The sequence below is a fragment of the Capricornis sumatraensis genome, chromosome 14, assembly GCF_032405125.1.
Source record: "Capricornis sumatraensis isolate serow.1 chromosome 14, serow.2, whole genome shotgun sequence".
Classification (NCBI taxonomy): Eukaryota; Metazoa; Chordata; class Mammalia; order Artiodactyla; family Bovidae; genus Capricornis; species Capricornis sumatraensis.
This window is the reverse complement of record NC_091082.1, coordinates 31,125,942-31,142,960: the sequence shown is the minus strand read 5'-3', so window position 1 is coordinate 31,142,960 and position 17,019 is coordinate 31,125,942. Positions and strand designations below refer to the sequence as shown.

At 36.5% G+C, this 17,019-nt stretch overlaps 1 protein-coding gene across 1 annotated transcript in view; it reads right to left on the bottom strand.

Annotated features, from left to right (window-relative positions):
- IARS2 (isoleucyl-tRNA synthetase 2, mitochondrial) overlaps positions 1 to 17,019 on the bottom strand; it is a 48,886-nt gene that overhangs the window by 21,381 nt on the left and 10,486 nt on the right. The window contains exons 9-12 of the mRNA XM_068986585.1: positions 13,906 to 14,075; positions 12,870 to 12,960; positions 11,282 to 11,433; positions 8,776 to 8,936 (exon numbers count right to left, since the gene is read on the bottom strand). Of these exons, the coding sequence (XP_068842686.1) occupies positions 8,776 to 8,936; positions 11,282 to 11,433; positions 12,870 to 12,960; positions 13,906 to 14,075 (574 nt within the window). The remainder of the gene's footprint in view (positions 1 to 8,775; positions 8,937 to 11,281; positions 11,434 to 12,869; positions 12,961 to 13,905; positions 14,076 to 17,019) is intronic.

Here is a 17,019-nt window from a genome sequence, read left to right as displayed (position 1 = left end):
CACACACACACACACACGGAATGTTACTCAGCCATTAAAAACAACAAAATAATGCCATTTTGCTTCAACATGGATGAACCTAGAAGTTATCATAGTAAGTGAAGTAAGTCAGACAGAGAAAGACAGATACTATATGGTTCTACTAATACAAGGAATCTAAAATATGACACAAATGAAGTCATCCGTGAAACAGAAGAGACTCACAGACACAGAGAATAGACCTGCGGTTGCCAAAGAGGGGAGTGTGGCTAGACTGGGAGCTTGGGCTTAGTAGACGCAAACTATTATACAGAGAAATGGTGAATAACAAGGGCCTACTGTATAGCACAGGGAACCATATTCAGTGTCCTGTGAAAAACTATGGAAAAGAATATGAAATAGAATGTGTGTGTACACATATACATACACACACACAACTGAGTCACTTTGCTATATAGTAGAAATTAACACAACACTGTCAATCAACTATACTTTAATAAAATAAATTTTAAAAAAAGAACATGGACCCCAGAGCCAGAGAACTTTAATTCCTGACCCTATCACTTACTAGCTATGTGACTCTGGGCAACGCACTCGATATTCTGTACCTTAGTTTGCAAAAATGCAAATAATAAAGTATCATTAAGAGAGCTACTATGGATATTAATTGAGCTTATATGCAAAATGCCTAGAACAGTGTCTGGCATATATTAATGGGCATTATGTAAGCACTATCTATTACTTAAACTGATTCTTTGAAGTCAGGAAACTTTAGACAGTTAATTTTGTTAACCAATTATCAAAACACATATCACACACATAGATATTAATATTTAAAGGTTAAAGTATGTATACTAAAGCCAACTTCTGAATTATCCTCCCTTCTACCACACTCCATTAACACAAGTAACAAAGAATGCAGGTCCATAAGAGTTGGTAGAAATGGAAGGAGTAGACAGAAAAAACCTCTACGCTCTTGACCTGGATCTACTTGTTATTAACCATGACCATATATTATGAATCACTAAATCTCTCTAGGTCTGATTATTCAGATAAAATGAAGTGTTTATGAAAAATTGCTATGGGAGGCGAAAACCAAATGGGTGTTATAAGTTAAATATGCTCTACAAATTGAAAACCAAAATAGTTAAGTTGGTTATACGTCAAAGAATAGACTGAAAAAGTATGATGCTACATTTATTTTGAAGAAATTATAAATCATAAGAATGTGTAAATGGGCACAAGTCCATATTACTAATACAGTCACACATTTCATATGGACTTTAACAGTAAAGATAAACTTTTTGTGCCATGAGACCATAAAAACTTTGTGCAATAACTACCTAGTTATATGACAATATTTAGTTACATATTACTATTTTATATCGTTTACACAGAACACTGTATCAGTTAAGAAAATTGAATATACTATAATAGAAAATCTGAATAAACCTAATGCTGTTACTCTTACAACAAAAAAGAGATACTATCAAAGGATTCTACAGGCAAGAATACTGGAGTGGGTTCCCATGATGTTAGGATTTTATTACTCAAAATAGTTTCTGTGTGTATACAAGTTTTATATATGTGTGTGTGTGTATACCTTTATTAATAAAAGGACTTTATAAGACCTCTCTAATTGGATTCATTAAAAAATGGCTAAAGTGACAGATAAACTGTTTTGTGCCTGGGGGTTCCTTAAATCCTGGGCCTTATAAGCAATTAAAAGCAAGGCCTTGAAACTGTGTCTCCCAAATCATGGCTCAATTCTGCTTTACTTCTCCTTTCAGCCTTTCTGGGCTTCCCTAGTGGCTCAAAGGGTAAAGAATCTCCCTGCAATGAGGGAAACCTAGATTCAGTCCCTGGGTTGGGAAGATCCCCTAGAGAAGGGAACAGCTTACCCACTCGAGTATTCTGGCCTGGAGAATTCCATGGACAGAGAAGCCTGGTGGGCTACAGTCCATGGGGTCGCAAAGAGTCAGACACAACTGTCAGCCTTTCTAACTCTTTTATGAAGACAAACACTGCATCTCTGAACTCATACTCCCCTTCTCTGGATACTCCCCTTCTCTGGGGTTTGCTGAGCAAAGGCAAAAAGACCCTCAGTACCCATGCAGGATGAAGGCGTGAACCAGACATAGTCAGGAGCAGGAAGTCTCCAGAGACAAGTGCGCCGACAGAGCAAGCACCAAGTCCAAAGACCAGAGTCTACCTGCAACTTACTAGATACTGACAGGAATACACCATGTTATTCTTCCGAGCTTCAGTTTCTATGGATATTGGGAAATGCTGGGAGAAAGAAAACTATCTATTTTTTGTTTTCTTTTGAACTTTTTATTTTGTATTCGGGTACAGCCGATTAACAATGCTGTGACAGTTTCAGGTAAACAGAGAAGGGACTCAGCCACATATATACGTGCATCCATTCTCCCCCAAACTCCCCTCCCAGCCAGGCTGCCACATTACCTTGAGCAGAGTTCCATGTGCTACACGGCAGGTCCATGTTGGTTACCCATTTTAAATACAGCAGTGTGTACATGTCCATCTCAAACTCCCTAACTACCCCTTCCTGCTGGCGACCATAAGCTCATTTTCTGTGAGTCTCTTTCTGTTTTGTAAGTTCATCTGTATCATTTCTTTTCAGTTTCCACATATAAGGGATGCCATGTGATATTTCTCCTTCTCTGTCTGACTTACTTCACTCAGGATAATTTCTAGGTCCATCCATGTTGCTATAAAAGGCACTATTTCATTCTTTCTAAACGGCTAAATAACATTCCACTGCATGTATGCACCACATCTCCTTTATCCATTCCTCAGTCAGTGGACACAGGCTGCTTCCACATCTTGGCTAGAAAATTTTTATTCTTAAAAAAGAAAAAAGTCCTAATATTTTAGTCTCCTTACAACTGTAGATGATACTTACATATCCATTTCAGAATGCCTAATCCAACTATAATGAAATTGTTTTTTATATTGCTAAATCACAGATAAATTCAATGAAGTTTCAGAATTATATTTTAATTATTACTTAACTATATTCAAGTATTTTAGAGAGTCTGTAATGAAAAATACCCAACAGCAAAGAAAGATTTCAATTTTGCAACTGACATGTTATTAACTATTATTATAGAATCCCATCAAGGTTAGTTAACCACTTCTAGCCTAACCAAAGCTTAAATTTTAATTGCTACATTTTCTTATAAAGATATAGGTAGTTTACTTACATATACAAAATAATGGTCGAATGTAAGAAGTTTAGTATTGTATTATGTAAACCTTATTTGCAAATAATACTTTTTAAATTATGAAAGTCCTTTATTTCAGTGATGAGCAAAGTTTTGTTTTGTTTTTCTATTAGTTTACCTAATAATACTAAAATCGGCATAACCGCACAATGTTATCTACACCAATGAAAATAATCCTGTAGTAGCTTTAAAAAACCTAATTTCAAAAAGGCTGTCATAAATCAAATACATACTACTAAGAAAATGACTTGTGTTCTTCCCAATATACACAGATGAACAAAAAAAAATGTTTTTTCCAGTGTATTGAAAACAAATGCAAAGCATTTTAAAGAGGGGAGAGAAGCTCTGCCATATTAATAGACCAAGTCTTACTAATATTTAGAGCAAGACTCGGAGAAGGCAATGGCAACCCACTCCAGTACTCTTGCCTGGGAAATCACATGGATGGAGGAGACTGGTGGGCTGCAGTCCATGGGGTCACTAAGAGTCGGACACGACTGAGCGACTTCATTTTCACTTTTCACTTTCATGCACTGGAGAAGGAAATGGCAACCCACTCCAGTGTTCTTGCCTGGAGAATCTCAGGGACGGGGGAGCCTGGCGGGCTGCCATCTATGGGGTTGCACAGAGTCGGACACGACTGAAGCGACTTAGCAGCAGCAGCAGCAGCAGAGCAAGACTTGCTTCCTTCCTTTTTATCATGAAATATAAAAATATGATGTACTAAATGTACCTTAACAGGCATTTTCTTCTGCAACTTAGCTCTATTTTGAGATCTTAGACAACTATATTACATATGTTCTTAAGGGAAAATAAAGACAACTCTGAATTAGAATATAAAAGCTGAACAAAATTTATAACAAATAAGAAAGCAGATTTCAAAGATAAAAACATTCTCATAACACAAACAAATCAAAATTTAAGTGCATGGAACTGGTATAACAAAGTGAGAACTTTCTCCTGACCTATATACTCTGGTGGTCTGAATGTCCCAAAAAGTTGTGGCAGTTTTAAAAATAAAATTTGCAATAAAAATAAACAAGCACATACAACTTTCACACTTGAGATGACTACAGTGGATTGCAAAATAAGGATAAATTTAATATTCAAACAAAATCTGAAAAGATAATTTGGGTAAGAAATACAAGTAAATGCTGTGTAAGTGCTCAGAAAGTACTCATTATAGCACTGTAATAAAAACTCAGAAACAGCCAAATGTTGGGATGGGCTACATTTATTTGATTTTCATACAGAGGGAGTCAGGCAACCATTAAGAGCTAAGCTACTTAGGGTGCTTGGATTAAAGTCTGTGACAGATGATTCTCATTTTTAACTCCCCCTGCTGATAAGCTCAGATTTTAATAATTATTTAGGGGCTCCCTAAGGAATGTAAGGAATATAAAATTCTAATTTGAAAACTGAAATTAAATGAGGATAATTTCATGAGGAATTTGGGGTAACCCTACAAATATGAGAATATAATACGATGTTCTAGACTTTCTTTCCTGTAGCTATTTTATTAAACAATCTATCGAAACTGTAAAATAAAAAAAGAGAGAGCTACCATTTTTAATGGCTACCTATTAATTCTTCCAAAACTGACTTTATTTCTTCTTTTTCATATCATGTTTCTTCATAAACAATTTTATTAGACATCCCTACATTTATCTACCTATATATGTATATATACACACACACACAAGAGATGTTAGTGTACAAGAGATGTTGGTCCTTTTGCTTCCTTAGGATAAATATTTAGAAGTGTAACTTTTTATTACAAAATTGAGATTGTGCTTTAAAGTTTTAAAACAATTTCTAGTGATATTATTCTTCTGGAAAATAGAACATAAGAAGTAGTCAAAATTTGTCTTTTGAAATATAAGAAATCCCCCCTTTGTTAATAAAATGTTATACTTAACATGAACACAGTTAACTTATAACCTAAAGATCAGTATAAATTACTGTTAATAAAAGTGGGTGAAACCACTTATCACTACATAATCTCTATGCTTCCATCTTAATGCTGCATTTCATAAAGCAATAAGTCCATCATAAAACTTTGTACTTTACGCAATGGCCTTATCTAAATACACATATTATGTGTCCTTCCTGGGTTTCAATCTGTGAAAATGTACTAGGTAGAACCAGCCACTGTAACATCAACCAATCATTCTGAATTTCGATATCAACTGGGCTGAAGTTTATTTAGCATGTTACTAGAAATCAAACAGCATTAAGATTATAAGGTAATGAAGAAACTGTTGCTGTCATTTCAGTTCCCTGCGTTTTGTCTTTATAAAAGCAAAAATGCTAAGGACTATAATAGTTTTTTCTTCTGGAAGTCACTGGAATTAAGAATGAGGTAAGAGGCTAAATGTTTCATATTTATTTACTACATTTAATTCTAGAAATTGGGGGTGGTGTCTGTTTTTAATTTAATCCTATATTTTGAAGATGACAGGAAACAATATTGGAGAAATTTTTATTTGATGAATACTATCAAACTTTTTCACAAATAAGTCATTATTATTAACATGAGCAAAATTTGAGGTAGCTAAATCTAACACTCAAATTTGAAATTCCTTGAATGTTTCTAATGAAATTTCTCATATTTCTGTAAATCAGGGGCTAAGTTTCCTAAATGCATGTTAACTATTGCATTAACACTTAAATGTTCTGAAATGAAACAAATTCACTAACTTCTTTTCCTTCTTAGTTTCTATATTTTATCTTTATTATGCTAAAGAGTAACTTGTCTTTACTAATTAGTAAATAGATTTCCATCTAAATTATAAAGATGTTATATCACAGATTAAGATAAATGATCAATGATACTAAAGTCAAAAGTGGAATTATTTCTTGAGAAAATACAAATATGTATATAAAGTACTAATGAGAACATTAACTCAAAATAAAAATTAAACATCAAAGTTTCATATCTACCAGTCTCTCAACTTCTGTAGAAAAGAATAAATCAAGATTTTCTTCTGTGAAACTACGTAAGAGATAATTTATACTTTCATCCTGCAAAGCAGAGGGAACCTTCTGATGTTCTTAATGGCATCATCGATTGTAACAGCAACTCCATGTGGACTGTGCATCAATTTCCAGTGGAGATGCTGTTACTTTTGATGGCTGCCAACTCACTGCAATGTAAAGGCATATTCAAGGAAGACGAAAAAAATCATGGTCACCTGATTCTCACTTGATTCAGGAAAAAAACACAGACATCCTTTCATGCAGTCTTTAAAAACTGACAAATAATTAAGAATTAACATCCATTAAAAAAAAATCAACTGTTATGTCCCTTAAAGGACCAAAAATGGAAGAGGATTAGAGTTATTATTCAGAAATGATGTACAGGAAAATGACCTATGAATTGACAGACAATGTGACTAAGTCTGTCTGTCATTTCTGTAGGCCAATATTCTGTATATCTCTGCGACTTCAAAATCAGAAATCAACTATACCACGCAAACAACACAAAGGTCAATGCAGAGAAAAGAATCTGTTACTCACCGTGTAAACATACTGACTATAAATAAAACACAAATTATACCTAAAGAAAATCTGCTTGTTTTTTCTGACAAAGCTCACATTTATTTCACCTACGTCACTGATCAATTGGCCTATGTACCATTTTGTTGTAGTGATTAAATAATGGTCAAATAAACCAGCTTGCTCTACTTACTAATATGTACAATTGGTACACTTCAATCACTTCAAGGAAACTCCTTAAAAATCTTGCTCTCTAAATGCGGAAAAGAATGAGGAACAATCACAGTGTTTTTATAAACATTTCCTTGAAGGAAAACTCCCTGGCAAGGAATTTAAGCAATACTTGTATAAATTTATCTCAACTTTAATTCTCAGTAGGGGAAATAAGATACTAGTTTTTATGTGATCAAGCTCTAAATTTTAAAGATACAGGCAACAATATTTAGGTCAAAGAGTCTTAGCTCTGAACTGTAATAATACTGCAATAACCTTACAATCACTTCCTGATCTCTAACTCCTAGCTTCTTTTTCTAAAACACACTCGTACTCCTCACTCCTACTTAAAAGTTTAAACTCCTCAGCCTGGTCTTCAAGACTCACTTCAGTTTTCCCCAGTCAAGCTTTCTTAGGTGTTTATCTTTCTGTTTCCCTCACCCACACCCTGCAGCCCCATTACAGTTCCTAGACATGCTATGTTTTCGTCACTCTGGGTCCTCAGCTTCTAATACCACTACTTGTTAAGTACTTTCCCCCATTTCCTGCCCAATGCTCAAGGCCTTTCTCAAATGCCATATCCTCTACAAAGGAAGCAAACAAACTATTTTGGGTTCAAACCAAATCCTTTAGTTCTCTCTGAGCCATGTTGCCAGAAGGTGTCAGATTATCCGTGAAGTAGTGATACAAGAATGTTTCAAAGTGAAAAGGAACCTTCACACCAAGGATACTCAGAGCTACCTAACATGCAGTGAAAGGTCATTTAAAACAAAACACTGGGATCGACAATTAAAAACTAAAATATATATATTCATAAAAATACCACGTACAGCATACTAATAACGCAGACAATGAAAAGCACACCCTTTTTACAAAACTTATGTTCACGCCCAGGACAGGGCACATTCCCTCCTGCTGTCTCCTGAATTCTCCACTACTTGCTGCCTCCATGCCCTCAAAATCCTCACTGGATCCTCAACTGATGAAATGTGAAAATACTTCCCAAAATGTAGTCAAACTCTTTGTTCACATTACAGAATGACTTAGTAAAAAAAATCTGAAACAAAATTACTCCCCCAAAAATGAAAATTCAGGATATACTCCCCATAGAAATGATTAATATTCCCCTTTCCACATCTCTTAATAACAGTAACAATCCTGAAAGCCACCCTAATTTACCAGAAGATAAACTAGCTAGATTATTACCACAATAAGAGCAGGGACCACGTCAGTCTTGTTTATTGCCTCAAAAAAGGGTCTAGTGTACGATTAGCAAAAAAAAAAAAAAAGAAAAACTTCTTTTTATCGTACAAGCTTTTCTACTCCGAATTGTTTGCCAGGTTCATGTATTATCTTTCCAAATTAAAAAAAAAAATTAAGCAAAAAAAAAGAAATAACTAGTGTAGTCAACTATATTATAGTTTCTTAGATTTTAAGTTATCTGTACAATTACCTAACACCATTTCTACTGAGAGAGAAAGCAGACTCAGGATGAATCAAAGTTACACACCGGGCCACTCAATCTGCTCACTTTGGCTTCCTGACACCTTACTCCAACACAGTGCTAGGCACACCATCAGGAACAATGAATTCTAAAGAAAAAAAGTCCATGCCTTTACTTCTGAGTTATCAATACTGAAAATAATCCAGTGTTTGTTCAAACTTCACCCATCTGAAAGGATCTTTTTGAAATTTATATTTTACTTCCCTAAAAGACAGTTATTTTAGACTATTTTATTTAACATATATCAAGAGTTTTCCACAGTCCACTATTTTTCCATTTTTGAAGAAAATACAACTCACTTTAAAATGCTGAAAAATTTTGAAAGAGTTCTACCTGTTGATCAAGACTTCATCTTTTGTCTTATGGTGAAACACAGGAATTGGAACACCCCAAGCTCTTTGCCTTGATATGCACCAGTATGGCCGCCTATCCATCATTTCAACCATGGCATTCAATGCTGATCCAGGAATAAATTTCACTTTTTTCAACAATTCCTGCAATTGATTCACAAATCAAGTTCAGTGAGAGAAAGCAGAACAAATTTTCTACAACTCCCATTCTTTATCCTGATACAGTTCTTTATTTTGGAAGTTTATAGGCATTTACTTGCCCCCTCTCCCTGCCAAAGAGAAACTAATCTAAAAAAACCACAGATTTCAGACCAAACAAGGCGATATTAAAACAGGGCCACAAAGAATCTAATAAATAACATCTAGAGCAGACTTCACCTTTGAAGTAAGTGACAAGCGATTTTATACTAGTTTCCAAACACTCCTAGATCAAAATTGGTAATAACAGGTTTAATAGAAGTACTACACATTATTAAACTTCAGTTAAACTCAATTCAAACTTGATTTCCAGGTTTCTTTTTTAAATGTTTAAGAAATAAGCTCCTATCTTAGGTTGACAAACAAGGATATTGAAATACGACCTAATTTTATGTAGTATGGTTTACAACATAGAAAACACTTTCTCAAAATAAGTTGCTTATTTACTTACTGTCTCAAGAACTCTCCTTCCCTCCACCTTCCCCCAAAAAAGCTGTACACTGCTGGCATTTGATTTCATTTATCAGTTACCAAGAAAAGAATTGTATAGCAAAATGTTAAAAATATCCATAAGTGAAAACATGATAATCTTCATTTCAAAAAGTCTCAACAAGGAAGTCTTTCTATTCATTAAAAAAAAAAATTTTTATATTTTCAGAGCCTGATTAAACAAGACAGCTTCCTTGCTTATCTGACCAGAAATCCCCTCCCCAAAGCCTTTGTAGCACCACCTACAGGTAGAATGGCAATATTTGCAATTTATTTTGATTAAAATTTGAACACATGTGGATACTGACTGGATATTTGATTTAGTTCCGGCTCGAAGGACTTCGTACGATCTTTTCTGGGTTTCCCTGGTGGCTCCCTGCAGGCTCTGCCTGCAATGTGGGAGACCTGGGTTCGATCCCTGGGTCGGGAAGATCCCCTGGAGAAGGAAATGGCAACCCACTCCAGTATTCTTGCCTAGAGAATCCCAGGGGCAGAGGAGCCTGGTGGGCTACAGTTCACGGGGTCACAAAGAGTCGGACACGACTGAGAGACTTCACTTTCACTTTCAAGGAATAACTATTATTTTTTAAGGTGATAATAATGACATGAAAATTATATTTTGATTTTAAATGTCAGATATACATGATGAAATATTTATGGAAAACATAATCCCTAAAAGTTGCTTTAAAATAATCCAATGGGTAGGAAGTAGACAATGAGTATGGATGTAGGTAAAAATAAAATTGGCCAAAAGTTGATTATTGTTGAAGTTGGGTGATGGAAACACGGCAGTATATTATTTTCTCTATTTCTGCAAAGAGTAACTAAAATTTTTCCATAAAGAAGAAAACAAACTTTTAGCATATTGCATCAGTATCAGACTCAGATGTTCTGCAACAAAAATCTGTGCAGAGCTGAAAGTCACAAACTACATTTACAGGTAAGAAAAACAGGCATTATAGAGAAACGTAAAAAAACAGAACAAAACAAAGAAACAGTCCATAGCACAGCTCCCCAGTCTACATGAATGTAGAAAGTATAAACTGCCTCCAAGCTTTGGCAAGGGCCCCAAATTGCTAGGCCAACAAATGAACCAACTAATAATAGTAATGCTATATGCAAGCTGTAAAGCAAAATGTCTGTATACTCAGCATGGTCAACAAGTATGTATTTGAAAAAAAAAGCAAAATATGTTATTTGAGCTCTTTCATTTAATAGAATCAAGTTATTCATGAGATACACACACACACACACAGATACATCTATGTATTGAAAAAAGACCTCAAATATACATTAATATTTAAAATGCCAGCTATAAAGTATTTGTTAGCTCAAAGAAACAGCTTTTCAAATGAATTGTGATTTCAATTTTAAGGAAGCAAAGGGTTTTAAAAGAATTTTGGTGAATGCCTATTATGTTCCAGACACTATTCTGGGAACTCTTATTCACTTATCTCATGAGGTAGGCGTTATTATCACCTTTATACAGATGAGAAAAGTGAGGTTCTGAGAGTTTAAACAATTTGCTGAACTCAAATCCTAATTCTATGCTACTTTCACTACATGGGCAGGAAATCAGAGCAAACTAATTAATCTCTTTAAGCATGAGTTTCCACATATGTGTCATGAAGGAATGGAGAAATCCAAGGTCCTTCCAGATCTAAAATTCTACAATTTTATGAAACCAATTAATAATAGCCTTAATTCCATCTACCCTCAAAACCCTACCCTAACCTCACAGATAAACCTTTCATCCTGAGGGAATGATAAACCCAACCCTTATAGCAGGATGCCCTTTATACCTTGGCTGTAGTCTTAATATCCGTGATATTTACAAACCACTGCTTGCTGGCACGAATAACTACTGGTTTCTTAGTTCTCCAGTCATAGGGATAGCTGTGCACCAATTTTTCTTCTTTCAACAAATTCTTTGCAGCCTGAAGCATCATTATAACTTAAAAAACAAGAAACAATTTACATTAGACACAATGAAAAAGAACTATGAAAACCCTAATAACTCTAAACCTCCAGGGAGTACGAAATCTGAGCCAACAGGTGACAGTAACAGTCGCTATCTACCAGGGAGCAAAGGCATAAGCTGGGAATCTCCAGACAAAAAAAGCAGAAACTGTAAAACCTTCATCAGACACCAAAGTATGCCATTCCCATGAGCTCTTCTCAAAGACGACAGAACACACCTAGAACTCTACGTCTCAAATCCAGAGTCACAGTTTCTCATATTATGAATCTTAAAATGGTCTCCAGGTAATCCAAAGAAACCAGGTATACTGGCTTGAATTTTGTCCCCTAAGTCCTTGCCCCTACGACCTGTGACTGTGACCTTGTTTGGAAATAGGGCCTTTGTAGATGCAGTCTGCAACTAAGATGGGGTCACACTGGACCTCCCTGATAGCTCAGTGGGTAAAGAATCTGCCTGTGATGCAGGAGACACAGGAGATGTGAGTTCAATCCCTGGGTCAGGAAGATCCCCTGGAGAAGGAAATGGCAACCCACTCCAGCATTCTTGCCTGGAAAACCCCATGGACAGAAGAGTCTGGCGAGCTACAGTCCATGGGGTCACAAAGAGTCTGACATGGCTAAGTGACTAAACCACCCACACTGGATTAGAGTGGGCCCTAATTCCAACGCCTGGTGTCCTTGAAAGAAGAAGAAAGAATACACAGAGAAGAGACACACGGAGCAAATGACAGGGGACAACGGAGGCAGACTGGAGTGATACAGCTATAAACCAAGGAAAGCCCAGGATCACCAGAGCCAACAGAAGCCAGGCAGAGGCAAAGAAGGACTTTCTCACAGAGCTTTCAGAGGGAGCAGAGCCTGGCTGACACCTTGACTTCAGACTTCTAGCCTCCAGAACTGCGAGAGAATAAGTTTCTGTTGTTCTAGCCACCAAATTTATAGTAGGTTGTGACAAGAGCCTGGGAGAATTAATATACCAGATCTAATTGGCCTTAGTCATGGTGTGGGCAAAGAAAGGTGTTCATAGTGTAAGTCAGTGATATAAGAGTTACAAGAGTGAGAGTGTTTGATTCAGTCAACATCTAGCCCCAAGCTTGACTTCATCCTTCCACAAAACTAATACTTCTGATGACTATCTCTATTGTTCTAAAACAACACCACTCCCTGCTGACTGCCCTGATTTGATTAAACAAGTAGGACAATTCAAAGTGAAAGATGAAAAAGTGCCAAACTCCATTTTAAAACATGGCGAAATAAAATATAATTTCAGCTTTTTGCTTCTGCTCAAAGTGCAAGATGAGAGAACTGTCAGCAAAGATTAATGCTGGCTGCTTCTCAGAAAATGCATATTTACAATACCAACATAAAAAAAAAGAAAAAAAATACAATATCAACATATACAGGACTCACCTGCATCTGTTCCCTCTTTAAGAACAGCTTTGTTTTGAAGTTCAGGACCCGCAGCATCTGTGAAAACTCCATCTTCATTCACTAAACAATCCTACAAAGAGTCGTTCTGAACAATTAAAATAAAGCATCAAGACTTTCTATCTTATGATAATATCTGGCAAAACAATATATAATGTATAAAGCATCTCATTATAGTCTGGTCTTTCACTGTACTGAAAATTTAGGTACCACTTCTTAGTCAATCAGAATTTGTGAATTTAAACACTTAAATCACCAAAAAGGCAAACTGTATTACTAAAGCACATACCTAAAATTTAATAATAAAAAGTAACAAGATATACTAAAAACTTCTGTTAACTTACAGATCTGTGGCAGTGTATATACACTGTGATGACTTTGAAACTTGTCCTTAACTAAATGGAAAAACTTGCTAAGTAACTCATGTGTAAAATAAATTTTGAGAGGATGGTTTAGTCTGAAAAAAATGGCTCTTTTGAACTATCTAGTATCCCAGGTGGCTCAGTGGTAAAGCATCCACCTGCAAATGCAAGAGACACAGGAGATGCGGGTTTGATCCCTGGGTCAGGGAAGATCCCCTGGAGCAGGAAATGGCAACCCACTCCAGTATTCTTGCCTTCGAAATCCCATGGACAGAAGAGCCTGGGGTGCTACAGTCCCCAGGGTTGCAAAGAGTTGAACATGACTGAGCGACTTAAGCACGCATGCACATAAGCAAAACCCACTCGCCATTTTTCAGGGCTTGAAAGTAATCTGTCTACGTGACTTAACACTTGGGGGAAAAAAAATGCCCCCATTTACTATGTATTCTTCAATTTCAACTCTGTGCCAATTCTGTGCTGATTCTAAGAAATGATTCTTAATTAGTATGAGCTAATGAGGTTTATTGCACACAAGCATTTCACAACTTAACTATGAAGACAAAAATTATCACTTATTATCAAAAAGTAAAGATGTTAGAGTTTATCACTTCAATTCTACAAAAGCATTATTAAAAAGGAAAACAGAGGAGCAGTACCGTGGACAAGTTGTGCTGAGAAGCTACACTGTAATCTTCCATGCCATGAGCCGGGGCTGTGTGAACCAGCCCCGTCCCTTTTGTCATGGTCACATGATTGGCAGGTAAAAGAGGAGACTCCCTCTCGGAAATTAAAGGATGAGCACAAGTACCATTTTCCAAGTCCACACCTGAGGGGAAAGAAAACCACAACCGAGAGTTACTTTATCTGGCAATTCTTCTACCTCTTGAAGGAAAGCTACAGACATCAGGCTGAGAACAGCAAAATCTGAGACAAGGCTGGGCTCGAATTCTGGCTTTCCCTTTTACTTCTTCTGTGACTTTCAGGAATCTATAAAATGTAAGTGATTACAGTTTGTATCTCACAGGTCTGCTGTGAGGATAAACTGGTTGATGCATGTTAAGCATTTTGGGTAACATATCACAATACTTGCTGCACTGTAAATGCTTTATTGGTAATTATTAAAATTAAACAGATAATCAAATGAACCTGAGAACATTTCTCTAATTTATGTACAGTTATGTGCCTTTTAGAACAGAGGACAAAAAAATTTTAGATCAATGGGTCAACGACCAGCAGGTTCTAATACTATCTCTGTGGGAACTCATTGCTGCGGCTTTTCATGTTACCCTGAAAAGGTAAGATCTGATAAATAATACCTGACAGTTACTGGGTACTCACTGGATACTGGAGTCAACATAAACTCTTACGTCACCTCATAATAGTACAAAACAGCTAACATTATCTCCAATTTACAAATCAGAAAACAAGAAAACACAGGCAATTTATCTGAGGTAACATGGCTAACAAATGACTGAATTCAAGTTCAAAGGCAAGTCTGACTCTAATATTCTACATAACTCCAGCTCCCTTTAATAATACACCATACCCATCATCTCTGAAGTTTTCTGTCACTGTTGTTATCATGTAATCACTAAGTCATGTCTGGCTCTTTATAAACCCATGGACTACAGCCTTCCAGGCTCCTCTGTCCACGGGATTTCCCAGGCAAGAATACTGGAGTGGTTGCCATTCCCTTCTCCAGGGGACCTTCCTGATCCAGGGATCAAACCTGCATCTCCTGCACTGCAGGCGGATTCTTTATTACTGAGGCACCAGGGACGGAGAAGGCACTGGCACCCCACTCCAGTACTCTTGCCTGGAAAATCCCACCGATGGAGGACCCTGGTGGGCTGCAGTTCATGGGGTCGCTAAGAGTCGGACACGAATGAGCGACTTCACTTTCACTTTTCACTTTCATGCACTGGAGAAGAAAATGGCAACCTACTCCAGCGTTCTTGCCTGGAGAATCCCAGGGACGGGGGAGCCTGGTGGGCTGCTGTCTATGGGGTCGCACAGAGTCGGACACGACTGAAGCGACTTAGCAGCAGCAGCAGCAGAGGCACCAGGGAAGCCCTCTACACCATTACTGTTTCCTAACTTTACTGCCTCTTGAGTTGAGCTCCACAAACTAATCTTTCTTTCACACACTCTAAAAACAGTTTCAAGCTTTAAAATGATTCGCTGGTTCTACCCATCCACGTACCCAACATACTAAATAGGTCTGTTTATTCTATCTAGTCTTTAGCGTTAATAACTGAAGAATGGTTAACGGCCCCCTTATGCCTCAGATATTCCCCACAAATCATTCTTCATCTTTCCAAGCTAAATGATATTTAACCTAAAAAAAACCTGCCTTTATAAATTTCTCCACTTCTATGATCCTTTTTTCTAGCCACAGAGCAATAAAAACTGCACCGCCTCGTCATACCACCAGAACACAAGTCTTTTAACTTTGAACATTTCATAGAAAAGACAGCTCTTTTGCTGATTTCATTTTGCTTAAAACAGCACTATGGGTAAAAGGTGTGAGAAAAACTGACATTTCCTTATAAAATCCTGACAAAATTTCCTTTTCTGAAGAAAATCACAAGCCTTTCTTGCTGTCTCACTTGGATGACTTGGCATTTATAACCAGGAAATAACTGAATTACTAGGAAAATTACTTTAGGATGCATTCTTTTCCATGCAAATTTTAATGCTGTTAAAAGAGACAATGGTCAGCAATGATTTTTACAGAAATCAACTCTTAAGTTTGTGTTTTGATTCCTTTTCTTGAAATCAGATGGACAAGTAACACCAGTCTCTACCAACTTGTGCTGTACTCTTTACACATTTTTAGTATGGAAACCACAGCTTTGGAGCAAAGTAAATTTCATCTATCAACTTTCCTTTAGCCCCAACACTTAGTGCTTATAATACTTAATACTCTTCCTCACCTCCCAACAAAGATCCCCAGATAATTAGTAAGAAGCAATTTACATTTCTTTCTGGAAAGAAAATCTATCCCAAAGAAAATGTTCCATTTTAGCTGTTCAACATTCCTACTACTTTAGTAAATAGAAAGCCACCTATTCCTAGATTATTCAGCCAGAAATGAAAAGTATACAAATTGCTCTGAAACATGGTGGCTCAAAATGGCAATCCATCAACTCTCCACAAAGTGATAATTTGAAACAGTTAAGCAGTCTAGAAAAAGGATCTTTAAATTTAACCTTATACTTTCACAAACCTTTTGAGCATGCCATTCAACTTCTGTAACAACATCTAAAATGTCAATCAAGTCTATTACTATTTTCTGCACTTAAAAAAGAGGTGGGCTGTGGTTAATAATACTATATTGTATATTTTAAAGCTACTTAGAGAACAGAGCCTCTTAAAAAGCCTCTTGATGAAAGTGAAAGAGGAGCGTGAAAAAGGTGGCTTAAAACTCAACATTCAGAAAATTAAGATCATGGCACCTGGTTCCATCATTTCATGGCAAACAGATGGAGAAAAATGGAAACAGTGATGGACTTTATTTTGGGGGGCTCCAAAATCACTGCAGGTGGTGACTGCAGCCGTGAAATTAAAAGGTGCTTGCTCCTTGGAAGAAAAGTTATGACCAACCTAGACAACATATTAAAAAGCAAGAAATTACTGTGCCAACAAGGCCCATCTAGTCAAAACTATAGTTTTTCCAGTAGCCACGTATGGATATGAGAGAAGGACTATAAAGAAAACTGAGCACCAAAGAATTGATGCTTTTGAACTGAGGTGTTGGAGAAGACTCT